The sequence below is a fragment of the Mus musculus genome, chromosome 17 (assembly GCF_000001635.26).
Source record: "Mus musculus strain C57BL/6J chromosome 17, GRCm38.p6 C57BL/6J".
NCBI classification, from domain to species: Eukaryota; Metazoa; Chordata; class Mammalia; order Rodentia; family Muridae; genus Mus; species Mus musculus.
Genome location: NC_000083.6, coordinates 67,186,843 through 67,207,770, shown reverse-complemented (window position 1 = coordinate 67,207,770; position 20,928 = coordinate 67,186,843). Strand labels below are relative to the sequence as shown.

The following is a 20,928-nucleotide window of genomic DNA, read 5'->3' as shown; positions in this document are numbered from 1 at the left end:
AGGTGATGTCTCTAAGCCTCTTAGTCAATCAAGCTTATTAAAAGGGATTTTGTAACATTTTTTTTTTTTTAACATGGCCAAGTCTTCCTCCAAATTACTTGGTGGGATTAGCCTTCTTTGTTACTAATTTGGAAAACCACCTGTCTGATCTCTGACTCTGAAAAATATGGGTATAGTATTGTCACAGGGTAGATGTAGCTGCAGAAAGAACATCCCATGGCAGGTTCTTCCCAGGGACCTGAGTAAGCTCCTAGAAGGCCAGTGGAAACCATTTCTGCCGTGCATTTGCTACTCCCCCCCCCACCCCCAACTCCATTACCCATCGTATGCCTTCTGCTTTAGTTCCTTCTCCTGCTCACTTTCAGAAGTGTTCCTTCTCTATATTCATGTGCCAGCGCATGACCAGTTCACTTCATTTTATTTTTTATATTTCTAAGAGCGCGCATACCAGATTAACTCCTCCAGTGTCAAGTCTCTAGATTCCTTAGAGCTGAGCATTTGAGGCCAGCAATGAGGATAGATGCAAAGGCCCCTGGCGCACACCAAGGACTGTGCAGATCCCAGCTCACAACAGGGACAGTAATCATCAGGGAAGTGAAAGCAAAACTGCAATGAGCTACCTTGTCACCCCAGCAAGAATGCCTGCTACAATGATCAAAAGCAAATGACATTAGTAAGCAGGAAGAAAAAAGGGAGCCCCTGCACATGGGTGCTTGGTATGTATACTAGTGTGGTCACTGTGGAAAAACAGTATGGCCATCCCTTTAACAGTGTTGAAGGAAAAACTGCCAGAAGACCATACTCTTGAGTATGTGTGTCAAAAAAACAGGACAGAAAACAAAGGTAAAACAAAACAAAACAAAAAAAGGCTAAAGCCAACCAAACTGAAAACCAAAGTCCAAGCCCCATCTGCATCCTCTGATTCACCGTGATATTGTTTATAACAGCAAGATACAGAATCCCTCTGTGGATTCACCAGCCGGTGAACACGCAGAGAAAATGCAGACATGGGCACAATGGACTCAGTGTGTAAAGCACTCCACCGAGCATGAGAACCCTATTTCCTATCTCAAGGACCCACATAAAGCTAGGTGTAGCTTTTATGTCAAGATGGAAGGTAGAGACAAGAGAATCCCTGGAAACTTGTCCTTTGCCAGGCACACCCAGTGACAAACCAGCAAATAGACACATGCCAAGTGAGGTGGAAGATGAGAACAGTCAGCTGGAATGGTCCCATGCATGTACACAGAGACTTATACACATCACACCTATAAACATATTAAACACACACAAGAAGGGGGAGGAGGAGAAGGAGGAAGAGGGGGAGGAGGAGGAGGGAGAGGAGGAAGAGGAAGAGAAGGAGGAAGAAGAGGATGACAATGAGGAGGAGGAAGAGAAAGGGGAGGAAGAGAGAAGGAGACGGTGAAGAAGAGAAGGGGGATAACAGTGAGGAGGAGAAAGAGGAGAAAAAGAAGGAAGAGGAGAATGAAGAGGAGAAGGAAAAGGAGGATACAGTGAAGAAAAAAGAGGAGGAGGAGGAGGAGAGGAGGAAGAAGAGGAGGAGGAGGAGGAGGAAGAGGAGGAAGAGGAGGAGGAGGAGCAAGAGGAGGAGGAGGAGGAGGAAGCTAGTGGTGCCCTTCCTTGGATGTGGATGAAGGAAGTCTGCTTCTCAGAGGAGAAAGATGTGCATAAGCAGGCTTCAATAGTCTAGAAAAATGCTCCCTAACCTAGAGTTGAATGTTTACAAAAGTAGGATTTGAGGATCGGTCCCAGAATAGTAGACTTTGTTTGCCATTGGCTTTTAAAGGGACTTGAATTTCAATGAGAGAGAAAAAAAAAATCTATCACCAACTCTTTGTGGCTCTTCTTAACTATCACTGGCCTGGTGTGGCCAAATCTATTATCTACAAGTTCTTGCCTTAAAAATGCGACAGGTTGCAGTGAATTATGTTCCCTGCTGTGTCTAGGGAGGAGTGTGGAGGATATGAAGTTTAGGCAGAGGACCCCCCCCCCCCCCCGCACTCACCTTTCAGTGTAAGTCTGCTTTCCTTTAGGACTGCTCTTGTATGGGGCTAGTTTACACAATTTGTTCCACCTGAATTATCTGTAAGCATTGGCTTCACCTCCTCTGTTCCCATGTATTGTTGGACTAAGCTCTCAAGCATTCTCCCTCTCCTTCTCCCTCTCCCTCTCCCTCTCCCTCTCCCTCTCCCTCTCCCTCTCCCTCTCCCTCTCTCTCCATTACGCTGTATGGGTCAGTAGCTGCTGTTCCAGCATTGATATAGACATTTCCTTTGGCGCAGTGATTCCAAGCCGGAGAGTACTGCAACTTTTCTTCAATTTTGAAGACATGTTTAGTTCCCTGGCACCCTCTCCACACCCATGCTTTCTTTTGTCCTTTTGTCCCGATGCTGTGGTGGGCTGAATCCAGTGCCTGGTGCATGCCAGATAAACCCCATCCCACTGAGTTATTCCCTAGAGTTTTCACAGGTTTTGATGGTTCTTGGTTTTCATTCTGGTAAAAATTGAAAAGCAAGCAAAGCATCCAGACTCTGGCTTCTATAAGCTTGCCTTCTGCCTTCTGCCTTCCTTCCCTTTCCAGGCTACCTCTTATGTCCTTGCTTAACATGATTTGCTTTGTAAGATCCAGAACAACTGCTGAGAGTTGATCCCGGGTGTAAGTTTTTGTCTGGTCCCTATCTGCAAACACTGGCCTAACCTGTCTCCTCCCCCGTCCCACCTCTCATCATTCCCTTTTGCGGCTGGGAGAGATATCAGGGAAAGACACTAGGGAGAGACACTGGGTCTAGTGCATGTCAGACAAGTGCTTCCAACACTGAGTTACATCTTCTGCCCTCTCTCCACCTCTCTTTAAGGAGCATCAATCTATTTATCAGCAGTTTGACATTCAATATGTCTGCAGAGGGTCCTTGGGGTATTGAGATGCCAGTGCTGTTTGGCTGTAAAATTCAAAGGTAAAATAGCTAATGTGACACATTTAAGAAGACAGAGCTTTCTCGAGTAGTAGAGATATGGAGATCACCCTGGAGTAGGTCCCCTTTGTGGCTACGTAGACATATACTATAACCTCTTAGGAGGTGTGATTCCCTAGCATCAGGGTCTAACTTTGGGCTGTCTAGTAGTCTATGGCTCAGTGTGAGTTATGTTCTGATGATGTCCCTTGTCTCTGAGAGAGAATAATACTCTTGCCCCCACCCCTGTAATGCACCTGTAATGAATCATGTTCATGGCCATGTGAAAATCTCAACCCTGCCCGGGATGCCAGCATTCTCCTGATGAACTTGGCAGCCTTGTCTTTAGCCACTCTTAGGTATTATTTGTGTCAGGGTAAGCTTTCATTGAATGAGTACGCAATGACCCTCCCATGACACCCCTTGTTTATGCTTTCTGGGATGTTCTGTGTGTGCTTCCAATGTTCATCTGACTTCCGTCTGATAAGTCAGGTAAACTTGAGCCTCTGTGTCTGTGTTGCATTAAACTGTGGCCTCTGTCTAATATCTTTTGTCGTCGGGGTACAGGATGACATGACATGGCTGTGTTGCTCTTGTGTAAATATGTGGGTTGAAAAATCTCTCAGCATTAATATAGACAGGCCATAAATGACCTCCTGGACCCCAGGTAGCTGATACTTGCTGTTTCAGTGGGAATCCGAGTGTACAAATGAACCTAGAAAGGGTAATCTTGGATGAATGAGAATGGTGTTAGTAAATATCTAACAACTAGGGAAGGGGGTCTCCAGAGCATGCTGTGACGTGCTCCAGGCAAAGGCACAGGAGAACATGAAAGAAAGAGGTAAGGAGAGATTTGTACATGAGAAGGAGTGTGGAGGTGGTTAGGGGTATCCCAGGCCACTAGGAGGACATGCCCTTCAGCTGTGTAGTAAGATAGTGTGAGTTCCTCAGAGACAGTTGAGTGGCAGTGTGGCTTGTCCTTCAGACTGGATGATAGTTCCAGTGAGCAAGGAAATGGCCTAGGCATGATTGTCCTGCCCCTCCAGCAGTGTGGTCACTGGAGACGTGTTCTACAGCTCAGACAGAGTCTCAACACTACTCTCTACAGCTCTGATTCCATCCATGTGTGGTGGAGATCAGGACCTATGCACTAATAATCGATCCCTGCCAATCAGGTGCAGGTGGTCAATGAATTATCCTTTGACTAACTGCTAATTTTTTTTTTTTAAACCGAGAATTGATATCCTGGGGAGTTATAACATTTCCACCATGCACATGTGTCATGGGGAGAGCGATCACATGGCTAGCTCTTTTGTACTCTCAAAGTCATCCAAAGATGCTGGGCTTCGGAATCGCTGAGCAACAAAGGAAGTCACACAGAGCAGAGAGGGAGAAGGCCCCATGGCAGTCCTGAAGGCAGGGACCTTGGAAGAGTGGGAAACGCTTCTTCTATGAGTAAAAAAGTGGGTGTGGTTCAGGGTTACTCTTAGAAGCATGGGAGAGAGGTAAAGTTTTGCTATCCAACTTGTGAGTCAGGGATGTATCTCAGCGCTGAGGGTGGAAAGGGTGCATAATGGATCCAGAGATCCAGCCCCTCACCTGCAATGCTAGGTCTCTTATTTTTAAAGAAATAATTCAAGTCCACATTTTCCTTGACCTAATTAAATCTTCTGTTTTCCCCATGGGTTTCATGTTTTAATTTGAAGTTAGTGATATAAAACAGTGAAGTCGAATGAATTTCCTTATGGAGCGATATTAGTAGGAGACTCATTTTACTATCCTGTAGTTAAGGTCATGTCTACACTTCTTTAATAAACATCTCTCTGAAATTGGTAGAGCTTGGAGGTGAGGAGTCAAAACTGGTGCCAGCTGGTTTTCTCTCTGCGTGTGGAAAGGAGATGAACAGCCCCCCCCCAACTCTTCTCTAAACCCAGAATAGAGTGAGTCTATTACTAATGTTGACAATTTTAGCTCCTCAAGTGGGACTCAGCACCTCTGAAGGGACAGTTGCTGCCCATGTGCTTGCGGTGATGGTCAAGACAAGACAGAGATGTCATGGCGTGGTAGCTCCCACAAGTGCCTCATTTGGTCACTGTCTTTAATATTCCAGAAATGGAGCTGCTCTTTGAAATCTCCTCCAGACATATTCATGGCCCCTTGAAGGGTTACTGGTCCTTAAGCTAAATCCAGTCAGCGCTCTATTGATTTACAGGGGTTTACTTTCAGGGGTTTACTTTGCATTCCTGTCATGCTCACATTAGGTTAGATAGTCTTCACAGTGTGTGCCCAATATGGCTAAGGCTAGCTATAAGGTTACAGTGCATCCCATAGTGGTACAGAGCTGGGCTTCATTGTACTTACCCAGCATTCGGAACACTCAGAGAGTTTGTGGCCAGAGTGGGCTTCATAATACTGTGTCACAAAAATATCAAGAAATTAAACAAAAGGAATGAAAAATGGGGGGGGGGGCGACAAAGGGAAGGGGTGGAGTGGAGAGAGGGGGGATTTTATTTTATTTTCGGATAAAGATATTGCTTTTATAGATAATCCATACTTAAAGTTATTAAATACTGTTACATATAAACATTTCGTTGCCCATGGGATCCCCCAATATTTAAAGTAAGTGGTGGACTTAGTGTAATCCTAGCTGTTCAGGGCCTTTCCTATTAGCTGCTACATCACGTCAGCTTAGAAGTTTGAGACCAGATAAGGGGCAAGATAAAAAAAAAATTCTGTGTTCAAATAAACAAACAAACAAAACCAAATAAATAAATGATGAGAGAAGAGAGAGAGAGAGGGAGAGAGAGAGAGATCTTCTATCTGATGGAAACAGAATTTTAGAAGCTCTTGAAATGGTCCACCTTTGTGTTTGGAAGACTCTAGCTGTTGCTTAACCATGCTAGCTAATAGCATGCAAGGCCTGCAAAGAGGAAAGTCAGTGTTTGCTTGTTTACTAGTCAGATAGAAAAAGAAGCTGGTAAGGAGATATTACAGTATTTTATATTCTATCTATAAACACATTTCATCCTTGCAGCCTTCTTGAAGGTGGTTGGTGCCCCTTCCCCCCTCCCCCATAGAAGGAAGAGACCAGCTCTTAAGTTTACAGGGTAGGTGCTTGTTTGTGTCACCAGTGGTTAGCACATTGCATCTCCAGTGGTGAACATGGTCTTCCCACCACATCTCTCCTGTGCCTGCCAGTCGCCTTGCCTTCCACAGCGCCACAGGACTGGAACTCAGACCCCCTGCTTCCCAGACCAGCGTGCTGCTCTCAGACAACCCGTTCTTTGGAGTTCGCTGTGGACTGCCTGCTAAAATGTGCCTAGATCATTGAGCGAGCTCTTAATAAAGACAAGAAAGACACACCAGCTACAGTGACCCTGAGAATGTTAATGTTCCTAGTTCGCTACATTTGAGCAGCTAATTGGTCCTAGAAAATGACTGGAGGAAAAAGCTGACTCATGGCAGTTTGGGGCTTTGTAAGCCTTGCTCTCAGCTGGGACGATTTTGCATAGAATCTGTTTTCTAATTTTAAAAACTACGTAAGGAAATCTTCAAAGCTTGCTTTCTTTAGGGCCCCAGTTTGCTACTAAGTGTTGACTAGTTTTCTACCTCACTCACTTCAAAGACCTGTAACATGAGCTCACCAAGGTCCTTTTGTGCTTTGGACCTAAAAACCCAACCTGACTGGCTGCCTTTAAGCAGAACCCCAATGTGCTTCATAGTCTGTGTTTCTTGTTGACTGGTGCTGAGGTCTGCTAAATCCTAGCCTCATTATGCAGATTCTTAGAATAGCAGGCCTGGGGTATCTTTGCAGAGTTTTGCTTCCAGTTGCTGACTCTCTGCTTTCCCTTTTCTTGTGGATGGTTTAGGCTTTAGGACTGGCTTTTGTTCTTTCTCTTGCCTCCTACAGAGTTTCTATGTTGCTCCTTTTAACTCTCTATGTCCCCCTGAGGATTGTCATATTTGTCTGTCTCCTCTGCCATCCCTTCTTTTCCTCCCTAATGACTGATTTAATGACTGATACTATACCTAAGTCCTAGTTGGAAGGCATGAGACTGAGAGAAGGACAGAGATACCCCCAGTCACATCTTCCATTGGCGTGGCCTAGATGATGATGTTCAGTGACTAGGGGCTTTTCTCCTGTCTTTCTTCCTGCCACAGACAGAACACCAATAGATTTCTGTTCTCATATTTGTCATAAAAACTTCCCATAATTCTGAGTATTTAATGAAAGCAAGCATTTTGGGGGGCTGGGAATTAGTGATACAGAGATGAGCAGAACATTTTTGTTTCCTAATTACTGGTGCTTGCAGTGTGGTAGGAAAGACCAGCATGGCACTATGTATCACCAGAACGCCAGAGTGATCTGTTCTTTATAGACCAGAAAAGGTAGATGGGCTCAATACCCCTGGCCATGTCCCACGTCCCCAAATTAACAAAACCAACAATGTGTGTTAAGTAGTAAAAATTAGAATGTTTTCCCATGGGCAGTTAAGAGTCAATGAAGAGACTAAAGTGTAGACCTAGGCTGAGATTCAAACCATGGTATAGGAGAGATGAGGGACTGATCAGGAAAGCCTTGAGAGAGCCATGTGGATCACAAGATGTCAAGCCAAGAGCTAAGTGATCCCAGTCACTATAAACAATGTAAAGGAACATCTGTTCATCGGTGTTTCTCTTAGAGATGCTGTGAGCCTCGTATAGTAAAAGATCATCTTGAGTCAATGGCCATGCTTTGGCATGTACCAACAAATTTAGCCATCTCCATTTCTGTGGGCAGCTAATAATAGTTGTTAGAGCCATGTATCCCATAAGGGGTAGACTCTCAGATTTTTCTCATGATCAGGATTATCCATGAAAACTTCCTTCGAGGAACTTCAGAGACTAAAGACAGCACACAATTCTACAGTCATTACAACAATGATGTCAGGTCCCCTGAGCATTGAAAGACACAGTTGTGTCCTGAAATGAACATAGAATCAGGTGAGAGGAAGTTTTGTTCCACTAGTGAAGCTCAGGACCTTTAGACCGGTGAGGAACCCTGAAGGGGGTGAGATGCCTCACTATGTCAAGCATGGGGTTGGAGGAACAGATGTATATTCAGAGAAGCATGGTGGGTGTGGTCAGGAAGAATGACAGGTCATTCTTTTCCTTCCTCAGTCTCTGGGGGTCTGGGAAATCTGGACCAAGCACACTCATTCTCTACCACTTACTTCCCTTGGCATCCTGAAATTCACAGAAGTCAAATGGACATTTGATATGAGGGCTGCTCACCTCTAGAATCTAAGACAGTGAGCAAGACCTGTTATAGACAGATCCAGTACTTCTCGAAACCTGCCTCCCTGATCCCAGTTCAGCATGTTCATCTGCCCAAGTTACCTACCCTATGTTTTATTAGTCACCCCCCCCCCCACGTATAGGAACCTAGAATAAATGGTTTATATGACCAAGAGAATACATGAAATGGTGTGTACCTTCTCCTTGTACTTTGGTCTTGCTCAATGAACGTAATGGATAGAGCTGTGTTCCTTGAGGTATGCATATTTAGCAAGCATGATTGAATGGCTGGATTCAGTTTATCTGCTGCTTCTGACAATAACATATGCTAGTAGAGTTATAAAGAGATAGATTTGTAAATCATAGCAAGCAGGCAGGAGCGCTCCTGGGCTTGGATGAAATTCTCCCTGCTATTAATTTCCTGCATTTTTTTTAGCATGGTCATCTTCTGCTTGTTGAGAGGGTCCACTTAGGAGAACAACAACAGATGAAGGGTATTCTGACATGGAGTGAGAACATAAGGTTTAGGTCTTTGAGCCAGCCCCAATGTTTTATTGTCCTTCACGTGTGAGGTGTTTATGACTAAGCTCATATTGAGAACTGTGACAACCAAATGGCTTTGTTCAGGTCCTTTGGAAGAATATAGTGTGTCTGTCTATTTATGGCAGAAAATATTTGGGTTTCAACTTTTTCTGGTAACACTTTTCAAAGTCCATTGCATGCATGCTGTTATACTTGTGCACGTATGGTACTATGCAAACAAAACTTGTAAACTACAAACGTAGTATGATATGACTTTTGAAAGAAAACAATGTCTGCTTTTTGTAAGTGCTAAGGCTGGACCCCACGACCTCCCTCTCACCGAGTAAGCGTTCTACCACTGAGCTATTCTCTAGCCCACCAGAACTTGCTGATGTCTTCTTAAACTATTTGTAACTACTAATCTAGATCAGTCTTTTTAAAAATAGGTCAGTGATTAGATTATTCTGGGACCTTTTTAAAAGTTATAGATCCCCGAGGCCGGTCCCAGGAGTTCTAGTTAAATGTGTTATTCTAGGAGATGATTGTCAAACGGTCTACATTAGAGTCCCTGGAAGCTTGATAAAGCCCAGATAGCTGAGGGCCAGAGTGTCTGATTGAGGAGCTGGGGTGCAGCCTGGAAACGTGTGCTCCTTTCTGGGTCCTATAGATGCATCGGACCTCAGGACCTACTTGATCATCCCTGCTCCAGTGTGGGAACCTGAGACACTAGTGATCCAGGGAATCACATAATCAATCATGAATGGAGGATCCTCTTCTCCCCTAGACAGTGTTTCAGTTTCTCTACCCTGTATCTAAGACAGAAATGGCCAGATGATTTTCACAGTGCAGTGTCTGGACTGCAGTGTAGAGGGCGGGATCACCAGATAGAGTCACAACTGCACAGTGAGTTGTTGGGAGTGGTTTTGTTCAAACCCAGTAGCAGCTCTATTAGGAACATGTCTACATACAGAAAAAGAGACGAGTCAGAAATCACTATAGGATTTAGAAATAGAAATAATGATCCTACCCGTTAAAAACCAAAGATTTTTAAGATCAATAAGGACAAAAAATAAAACCAAAACACTTTACGACTTGGCTTGCTGCTATCCAGCCTGTTTAAATATTAGGAATTCAAAGATCGATAGGTAATGAAGACTGCGGTAAGAGTAATAAGCCATGGAAACTTTGGGGACAAGCTCATTTGCTCTGCGCCACGCACAGCACATCCACAGGCACATGGCATGGTTTACAACAGAGCGTCGCATTAGCCATTTAAATGCCTGTGCGATGTGTAAAAACTGCTTGCTAGATTAAATTATGTCGGAGAGCATTTCTGTAATGCTCGTGTCTGATCCACTAAACGTCATAGCACAGTCCCAAGGTTTCAGAGGCACCATATAGTTTCAGTGTTTAGCAGGCAATTAAATGTCAATGTCAGGGAGGTTTAAATGAAGAAGGCTGGGACTCTGGTGTGTGGGTGCAGGCACCTTTTGCTCTAACTCTTAAAACAATTATTCTTGCTATAGATCACTTTCTGCTTAGGCTTTGAATTGCTTGGCTTATAGCTGTTTGTCTTTCAAGATTGAAATAGATGGGTAGAACCGCCTGTGGTTTCATGAGTCTCAGGAAAAGAGGACCCGAAACATTGTTCTTTAGAGCAGTATTTTAGAATGCTTTTTTTTTAAAAAAAAAAATATGTTTTCTCCATGGAGAGACCCATTAAATAGTCTTTTATGCATTTGATAAAGCCGGACTTAAACGGGGTCATTCTGTGCTTTCAACAAACGTGTAAAATGTATCCCAGTATCACACAAAGAAACTTTAAATGGACTGCAATTACAATCATAAGAAGCACTGCTCCAGTCTATAAGTCAATTCTACCAGTTCAAGGCAGAACTATTCAGAATGCGTGTTTATCTCACAAGCTTATGAAATAGGACATTGGATTGTCCCCTATTTGCTTCATAGAAGCCTTGCTTTTCGGCGCTCCCTTACAGCACAGGCCATTAACAATCAGTGTAGTATTGAGCGGCCTCAGAGAGGTCTGTGAAAGGCACCTACAGAGCAGAGCCTGAGTTTTGCATGGAGAACTTGGTTGAAGTGCTGGCTACGAACTGAACCCCTAGGGTAACCGGGTGAGCTGTTTGATCACACTCAACTGCCATTTGTGAAACAGGCGTGCTCGCTCAGGGTCCATTCAGAAGGAAGAAATAACACCAGACTGGAATGTGGGGTGTGGCATATAGCGACTGCACTGCATCATTGGAAGAGGAGAGCTCTGATGAGTAGGGATAGCAGAATGTGGAGCAGCCCCAACCAAGCACAGACATGGAGCTGAGCCCTGCCAGGCAGGGCTAGGAATTGAAAGGAGTTCTTGCAAGGGTGCACTGGTAGACCTTGGAGGAAACCCTGGAGACAGGTGCAAACTGTATACAACAGTGCTCCACTGGGGCCGTCGGCAAAGGTCCTGGAGCAGGCTCTAGGACAGCCTACTGTCAGAAATGTCAGGACTAGGAGGGTTCCTGTTTCATGTGCTAAGGACCCTACTAGGTAACTAGGCACATAGTGAGACCATGTGCCTCTTCTTCCTGCACTCTCTGTCCCATACCCTCCCCCAGAGGAAACTCTAACTTCTTGCCAACTGGGAGAGGAAATGTAGGTTAAAGGTCTAGACCAGTGGTTCTCAACCCTCCTAACACTGTGACCCTTTTATACAGTTCTTCATGTTATGGGGGTGACCTCCAAACATAAAATTACTCCTGTAATTCATAACTTCATAACTAATTTTGCTACTGTTATGAATTCTAATGTAAATATCTGTGCTTTCTGCTGGTTTTTGGTGATTCTTGTGGAAGGGTCATTTGATCCCCCAAATGGGTTGGGACCCACAGATTGAGATCCACTAGTCTAGACAGGGTAGGCACTTCACAGAGCAAGCAGTGTTAAGTGAAGTTAAAGCTGATGCCTGGCACAGGAATTTGAAAAAAAGCTGGTGCTTGCCTCTAGGATTTTAGAAAAACAAACAAACAAACAAACCAATTAATCTAGAGAATATTAAATGGACCTGTATTTCGTGTTATAAGTTCTTTGAATCCGACATATTGAGACAAAAGACTCACACTGGATTTGAGGAATAGACAAAATAACATTGCCCTTAGACTGTAGCAGGCATTTGCCCACTTTGAGGAATTGGTGCCTGTAACTAGCAGAGGATGTTGGATATCACAGGTTGCTCTCTGGGTATCTTAGAGGAACTCTTCCATGCTTCATATTGATTTAAAACTTCAGCCTAGCCAGTCAGCTTCAGGTAAGAGAATCTGCCCCAAACTAGAGGCTTTGATACATATTTGAATCCCTCTGGGATGAAGTGAGTAGATTGGGGACACTGTTTGCAAAGCTGAGGAGCTCAGGGTGGAACTGATTCCAAGTGTAAGCAGAGAGTGATGTAGTTTGTAAGTGCATATAGAGGCGAGCTGGATTGGGGTGGCGTGACTGCAGATGCAGTCAGAGGAAGTTTATTTTCAGATTCATTTTTGCGTATGTGCCACTTTTGTGCAGGTGCCCACAAAGGCCAGAGAGGGCATCAGATCCTCTGGACCTAGAATTGCAGGTGGTTGTGAGCTGCCATATGGGTGCTAGGTACTGAACCTCAGGTCCTCTGGACAAGCAGCAGGAACTCTTAACCACTGAGCAAATTCTCCCTCTCCAATAAGTAAATATATTAGTAACTAACGCCTGTGTGAGCTTGATGCATATCTGTGAGCACAGTCGCCTCAGCATGCACAGGTATGTAAGAGGATAACTTTGTAAGATCACTTTATCCACCTTTAAGCAGGTTCCGGGAATTGAACTTGGGTTGCCTAGCTTGTACTACAAGCTTCTTTATCCACTGAGCCATCTTGCCAGCCTTCCAAAACAACTTCTGACCCACAACCTGTGGCAGTTTGTATCGGCTCTGCTGTCTCTCTGGCTCAACGATTCAGATGGATATGAACCCTTCTAAATGTCTCTCTGGAGTAAAAGTAGGCTACCTTCTTATACCTTATAGGGTAATTATTTCTTATTACTGTTGGTGAAATGGGCCATTTGTGCTACCCCAGAGAAAAAGGCAAGATAAATTCCCTCCGGTATGCAAATGGCAATCTTTTATTTTCATAAATCAGGAGTGACCTTTCTAGACAACTAGGCTTGCTACCTAATTATTGCCAGAATAAAAGAATGCTGGGCCACAATTTGTAGAGAGTTCATTAACATTTAACTGGCTTATAGCTTTAAGCCATAATAAAAAGTGAAGATATGGAGCCCCAAAGTCCAGTTTCCAGCCATGTCATTGGGAGATCTACTTGAATCAGGCTCACTTAAATTAAGACAGTTTTAATTGTTTAGGAGGATATTATACCATTCTTAGTTTAAGTTTTCCTGGCAACATTATTGTAAGCCAATTCTGCATTGCATTTAAGGAAACACATTGCCCCCCATCTCCTCTCCCCTCTGCTTCTCTCTCCATTCCTCTCTGGTTTGCTGTTTTTTGAGGTAGAGTCCTGCTCTGTATCTGTGGCTGGTCTCACACATGCCCTGCACACACCAGGCTGGCCTCTCCTTTGTAACCCTTGTAATCGCAGGCTCACAAGAACCGGGGTTTTCTTTTTAACTTCCATTCTGACATCATTTCCTTTTATCTCATCCTGTTTCGGGTTCCATAAAATCATCTCTGCTCTCATGAGCTCTCACTCATAAAGAACACATACGAGGCAACGTGTCTTGAGGCAACAGGAAATGTACGGGGGAGCCCGTCTTCGAGGGGTCTGACGATCCTGCGTCCTCCCAGAGAGATGTATTTTCCCTCTCAGGGTCTCTTTCATGTGGTCAGACCTGTGCAGACACCAGCAGGACTGCTGCTTAGTGGTTTCCCTCTCTCCATCCTCACTTCAGCATCAGGCTACATCTTCCTTTTGAAGACCAAATCCTTAACCAGCCTCCAGTAGCCTTGAGGACACTCCTACTGTTCTGGCTGTATAGGGGAGATAGTCAGCGTCCTATCAGCATTGTCGCAGGAGGTTCCTCTTCCTTACTGTTACTTGTATCCCTGCTCTTTGGTTTCTTCTTCAGCGCTGAAACATTCTCCGTGTCACAACTACAGCTTGCAACAGACCATCCCCTCCCCCCACCACCCCCAACCGCCCTTCCAAATGGTTACATCTCTCCAGTATCAGGATATCATTAGCATCCAATGCTGGACAGATCCACTTTGCTCCAGAACTCAGTAAAACTGTAAGGAGGAAAGAGCAGAGGGCAAGAGGAGGGGGGGGGGGAGGGGACATGATGATCACCTGTTCCCACGATTGAACTTTGACTTTAATGCTGTACCTTTGATAATGAGCTTGGTGTTCCCCGGGGAAGGCTTAATTGAGACTGTAAGTATTGAAAGCATTCAGAAGCTAGCATGCTGATAGCTGCTGCCTGAAACTTGGGTAAAAGTCTTAGAGGGCCGTTTGGGACAACCGGAGGTGTCTTGACTCACTCCTGTCTAGCATTTCCCGGCGCATGCAGGCACATTTGGGCAGAGTACTCATCATATCTTCAGATGCAGGTGGAGTAGCCCTTTTCCAAAACTGCTAGGAACCAGAAATGTTGTGGGCTGAGGAGTGTTTAGAAACACACTTGGGTGTATAATAAGGTGAGTGCCAAGGGATGTGGCCAAGCTCTGCACACAGAATCTGCTCATTTCATAGGCCTGCACATGCAGCCTGACAGTGATGTTTGTATTCTTTTGCCTTTTGAGTTTGGCCCCATCACCTGAAGGTGTGGAAGCCGTTGAACTTGTTGAACTAGGTCAGTGAGCAAGAAGTTTCAAATTCAAGAGCATTTTGGTTGTTGTGAGTAATTTTGATTACTCTGTGATGTAGAGATAGACAGGGGAGCTAATTCCCAAATGACAGGTTCGGGACTGTCAAGGCTGCCCAAGGGCTGGAGTGGAAAAGAGATGGATTTGGTAAGGATAAACAGATTGTCCTGTGCATTCAGAGAGAACACACACACACACACACACACACACACACACACACATCAAAACCCTCACAAAAGGAGAAAACCTTGACAGCAGGTATGGAAAGACACATTCTTTCAGCTCAGGATGGACCAGGGCTCTTGTCCAGTCTCTTGTTAGAGTGAGGTCAAGAGCAGAAGATGGCTGGATTCTGCTCCAACACAAGGTGCCATTCTTTGGGACACCATTCAGAGAACACCTGCTAGGATGCTGACAGGTCTGAAACCTCCCAGGAGGAATTAGGGAGAGCAGAGCATGTATTGCCTGGGGAAGCTGAGACGTAGGACATGACAGTGCCTTTCAAACTGTCAATTTTTCTGTGCCGGGGCTGGGAATTTTACTGTTGCCTTGTGGGGTGGAAGGAAGATAAATGGATGTACCTTCAAGAGGCAGAGTGGGGACTAGAACTTCTCAGGATGTTTTCTACGCACAGAATGTGCAGTTTCTCTTATGTCTTCTGAGACTAGCTGTTCTGGAAGGCATAGGATTGATTTAGGTGGGGAGTGGAGGTGGTGGTAAAAGTTGAGTCAGGTGACTTTTAAAATTCATTTTGTCTCTGGTTTATAATTGCGGTTTTCCTTGCCTTCTGCCTCTAAGGTGTACATGACAGGCACCGTACCATAATCGTCCTAAAGCTGCATCCTGCCATAAGTCCTTACTTCTTCCCAACTGCCAGCAATGATAATTAATATTTTGAGTTAGGAGGATGCACTTACTGTGCAGCTGATTATGTTAGTATCTACTCTTCATTGATGTAATGGATAGCAGGGCTTTTCGTGATTGTTGTTGGGATGGGTGTCATCATTCACTGTTCTCTGTGAGTCATTTGGACAAAGACCCATCGCTATAAGTAATGGAAAGTCTGTGGGGTGGGACTGGAAACTGGCAGTGCCCTGAGTGGCACTGAGTCGGAAGCAGCTGATCTGAGTATGTGGATACTGCCTTTTATATCTTCTTACTTAAATAGCTTCATTCAGTGCACCAAGAGTAAGCAGATGTTTGCTACACGTTTAGCCTTGAAATTTCTGCCCCTAAGACTTGTGTGGATTATGAAGTGACTTCATGATCTATTTTTTGATTATGAGAACTCGGTAGTTATTTCCTAAACCACAGGCTGAGACCTGCTTCCGTGTAAGGTATAGAAGGGTATTTTGCAGGCCATCCTCACCATGTGTGCTGTGCCTGGTCTTCTATGCTCACACTGGTGTTTGGGGGTGAAACAATTCTCGTTTTAATTTTTGAACAAATTATAATTTTCCGTGGAAAACATGTTGAGTCTTTGAGGGGATCCTATTAAAGTTTTGAAGGCAAGGTGAATTCCCTAAGTTCAGTATTCATCTGAAACATGTGAATTTTGAATCTGTTTATTTCAATTGTCTTCTACCAACATTGGGCTTCTTCTAGAGAGCAACATATGTATCTGTATTGGTAAGGCATTGTTACAATCAAGCAACATTGGTCAAAATTCTGAAAAAATGTCAAATCACACCCAGATGTCAAGTTGATTTTTTTTCATGACGCATTTTACTTCATTTCAGTCTTCTGGTTGTAACCTATATTGCCTCTCTGCCTTCCCTTGTAGGTGGCTGCCTCTTTGATGAACCATACAGCACATGTGGATATAGTCAAGCTGACGAAGATGACTTCAACTGGGAGCAGGTGAACACCCTGACCAAACCGACCTCTGACCCCTGGATGCCATCAGGTTTGCCCTTGCTCTTCAGTGTTTTCTTTTTCTTTCTTTCTTTTTTCTTTCTTTCTTTTTTTTTTTTTTGTTGTTTTTTTGTTTTTTTGGTTTTTTGGTTTTTTTTGTTTTTTGTTTTTGTTTTTTCTGAAATGGGGGTGGGTGTCTCGACATAGTTATGGAGCATTGTCACTGGATACTGGTTGAGTGAAAGCCCACATCTGTCTCTGAGTGCTGTTCTTGGCTGGTCAACTGGGGAGAGTGGTGTAAATGAGAAGATGGGTTACAGGAGTTTAACATTTCATCTCTCTCTCTTGAAGACTCTTGTGGTGGTCCACTCTCTGTATCATTGGGTGTAGTGGACATCATCCAGATGACCTTTCTCAAACAGCAGGTGTGGGGACAGTTGGATGTCTCTTCTGGAGTTACGTGTCAAGGATGGAACTCCAGCACCTTGAATCAAACCTTCTTTCTCAGCCTCAGAGCCTCAGGGGCTCTCTTGTCCTGGGAGATCATGACCCTGAAAGCATTTGGAGGATGCAGAAAAACTGCGTGGATGGTTTTTTCCTCTCCCCTACCACGAAGTGCTTAGTGAATTTCACGCTAAGTAGAAACTACTTACCTCACTAAGCATCAGTCAGAATTTTTTTTTGAAAGAAAAGTAGAAAGAGCATGACTGGTTTAGTCACAGCGGTGCCTGACTATTTTAAGGGGACCCTCTTTTCAGGCTGTGACCTTGGCAGTCTTTTTAAAGGTTTAGAATTGTAGAATCCCTATCGAAATTGGCTAATGAATATGCCACTAGGGCCTCAAACTACTAAAAACCTATTATTGAAGCTTAGGTTTCAGATAAAGCATATATATATAATTTTTTTACAAAATATAAGAATGTAAAGCTTTTCATTAATGTGCCTACATGCAGCAGTAATTAGATCTTGTGTATAATCTTGTAAAGGCACCTTCAGAGCATGAGGTAGAATCTAATGTTGTTCTTAATAAGCTTTAACAGTTATGATGACCACTGTGGTCTTCTCTCTCCTTCCCTGAATTCCTTATAATTTCCAAGTCAGGAGCCATAATCTCTTTAGCACTGTGGCTTTTCAGGGACTACTAAAGCTTCTCCAAGTCTTGTTTGGTGCCAGATGGTCTTCTCCTTTGCTGACTTTCTCTTTCTTTTGAGCATTTGCCTGTCACTGCTGCCTCGGGAGTTACTTGATTAGCTCCACTCTAAATCTCCTTTCTCCTCTTATTTGTGATTGATAGATAGTAGCATGGCTGTTCCTCCCTGCTCTGTTCCTTCCCAAGGAGAGTCCTTGCCCTGAGAGCAGTTGAGCCTATCCTTGCCACTGCCCCAGGTGTCCACTGGTATCCAGAGAGGCTGAGATGGTGGGAAGTTAGGCTGGTAGATCTGTCCATGCAAGCACAGTCACTGTAGATGCCATGTCTGTCTTCTCATTTGATGGAATCTGTGCCTTTCTGGATGCTGTACATCAGTAAGGATGGAAACCAAGACCACTCGTGTTAGGCAAGCACTTCATCTACCACAGGGCTTGTTCCCTAAGCCTCCAATTTGTAATTTGTTCACATGCAGTATCTGCTTCCATTACTGTGGCTCTTTATACTGGATACAATGCTTCTACAAGAAGCCTAAATATTGCAGAATCCTCTTCAGCATGTGCTGACTCTGAGTCATAAGATAAACACCTCACTGGATGAAAAAGAGGTTTGCCACCAAGCCTGACAACATGAGTTCAATACCCAGATCCACATGATAGAAGGAGGAAACAACTCCAGAAAATTATTCTCTTCTCTCTCACTGTAAGAAACAAACTCAAATCTAGAAGTCTAGATACACACACACACACACACACACACACACACACACACACAGAGAGAGAGAGAGAGAGAGAGAGAGAGAAACAGACAGACAGACAGAGACAGAGTCACATACATGTCACACACACAATAGTAAATCTATAAATATAATTATAAGACTATTAACATCTCTTATGGTCAATGAATGGCAGAGAGAACCTCGTGGCTTTTGTTAGCCATATCAGTTTGTTGTTTTAAGGCTTCATTAAACAATACAGTTGGATTTGTTCTCACACCTATGTTACTTGTTCTGCTACATATAGACTGATGTCGTATTGACTTGATAAACAGTTACCCTGTTGGTCAAATGTAGCCACCTGACTGTTTCAATACGGCTTGTAAGCTAGGAGTGGTGTTTCCATCTTTAAGTGACTGGAAACTTTTTAAAAGAATAATAGTATTTTGGAGATACGAATTTCAAATTTCAGCATCCATTGGATTTATTGTCACACAGCTATGGCCATTCAGGGTAACAGTGGATGGCAGCTTAGGCTCTATGGTCAGATCTTCATGGCTGGGACAGAGATGAGTGCACAGACCTGTGTCCCTCACTCTCACTGTTACCGGGGCAGTATATTCTCCTGACCTAGGCTGTTTCAGATTGTGAATCTTTTGTATTCCTGTAGTCACTTTATAACTATTAGCCATGGCATGGTTTCCTGTTTCCTCTCACCATCAGTCTCTGTGGTTTTCCAGCCACTGCTTGTGTTTCTACTCCTAGTGCCTCAGCCTTGGCTGCGCTACTGTGGTTCCTGCTAGCAAACAGCCCATCAAAATGAGTTTCAAAATGTTGACAGCCTAAAGTACTACACTGATTTAGGCCTTGATGTTACTCTGTCTTTTCTGAAGTCAAGGGTGGAGTTTGTTCCTTGGAATCTTCCATGTGTGAGGTTATTAATAACCACATTTTGAAAAGTGAACACGGTCTGGAGCTTTAACCGAACTGACTTGGTCTCTCCTTTGAGCTGGTAGCATCTCTCTGGAATCACACGTTAAAGGGGAACACCAAGTATCATGTAACTTTGTGCATTTAAACTTGACGCTTCTGTAGTAGGCTCTGTACCTTAATGGCTTTCTGAAGGGTAGAACAAGCTAACTATTCTCTTGCTGGTAACTGCGTGGCTTATTTCATACGAATTGATCTTCATTAGCACTGAGGGGAATTTTAAATGTGTACCATAAAGATTGCTACTCTGACCCTAGGGACTTTGAGTCTGGCGTATTTTGTTAGCACTGCAGCTTCTGGCCTGAGAGAATAAGTCACAGCCTGTGAGTGTCACATAGGGCATTGTCCTAAGAAGTGTTTCATGACCACAGAATATGTACCTAGGGCGGAACAATAGTCCTTGTTTCTATAAGTTTTTACTATATAATATTTGTAGCTTACTGCTTTAGTTTTAAACAGTGGATAGAGATTTATTTAATTTAAATACTTTTTTGGCAGTGCTAGAGAGCAAACTTGGGGCCTTCTATATGTTAGGCAAATGTTCTACCCTTGAGATATACCCCTTCCCCCTGCGGGACATTTTTATCCTTTTATTTTGAAACAAGCTTCCATTAAGTTATCCGAGCTGGGTTTGAACTCACTCTGTGGCTCTATGTAAACCCCAACTTGTTATGCTCCTGTTTCAGCCTCTCTCAGAAGGCTGCACTAAGAAACCAGACATATTGAGGAGGCTGGAGGGATGAGTGAATGATGGATAGCCTGTGTTGCTCTTGTAGAGGACCTGGGTTCAATCCCCAGCGCCTATAGGGGACCTTGCAACAACTGTCCACAACTCAAATTCTACTTAGGACCTCCCACATACCTGCACTCAAAACTCAAAAGCAACACCCCCCGCCACACACACAATTTTAAAACAACAGATCTTTTAAAATTTGATATTTAGTTTTTAAATATCTTTTAATATTATTATTAATAATATACATCTTGTGAATGAGATCAGTGACTGATATATAATAAAAACAATACAGTTGTCTGCAGGAGTTCTTTATCCTAAAGTAAATTCAAAGCACAACTACCTGGTATTCACAGAATTTACATGCATATCCACACTGACTGTTTAAGATACTTTATTTATAAGGTGTAGTTCCTAAGGCAACTATTATGAAGTTGACTTGGGCCCCATTGCAGGAGGTAGGAGGCAGGGGAGGAGGAAATTACACAGCTGGCTCTCAGGAAGTATGGCTTTCAATCATAGAAACGTCCTTTGACCTTCTTGTCTTGGCTTTACCTGTTGGAAATGATGCTGGGAAACAGAGTGACTCAGGCCTGAAGCGTGGCTGTGGTACCCAACCCAAGGCAGGGAGACAGAAGTGCCTGGCAGAGGAGTGATAGACAGCTTTAGTGTGATGACCCAGAAAATAGAAAAATGACTAGGCGTATTTGTTTAGCATCAGCTGCACATTGGGGAGGATGATGGACTGGCAGAGTAATTGAAGTTTTCTCGTTGGGTCCACTATCAGGCATATTTTCCACGTGCTGGGGACAGCCTCTCTATTTATTTGCACTCCGGGTCTTCTGTGGCATTTTGTGGATAATGAAAGGGATG

The 20,928-nt window shown here is 43.8% G+C and overlaps 1 protein-coding gene across 2 annotated transcripts in view; it reads left to right on the top strand.

Annotated features, from left to right (window-relative positions):
• Ptprm (protein tyrosine phosphatase, receptor type, M) overlaps window positions 1-20,928 on the top strand; it is a 687,644-nt gene that overhangs the window by 146,721 nt on the left and 519,995 nt on the right. For both annotated transcript variants that reach the window (NM_001357625.1, NM_008984.2), the window contains exon 2: window positions 16,400-16,522. In NM_001357625.1, coding sequence (NP_001344554.1) covers window positions 16,400-16,522 — 123 coding nt within the window. The remainder of the gene's footprint in view (window positions 1-16,399; window positions 16,523-20,928) is intronic.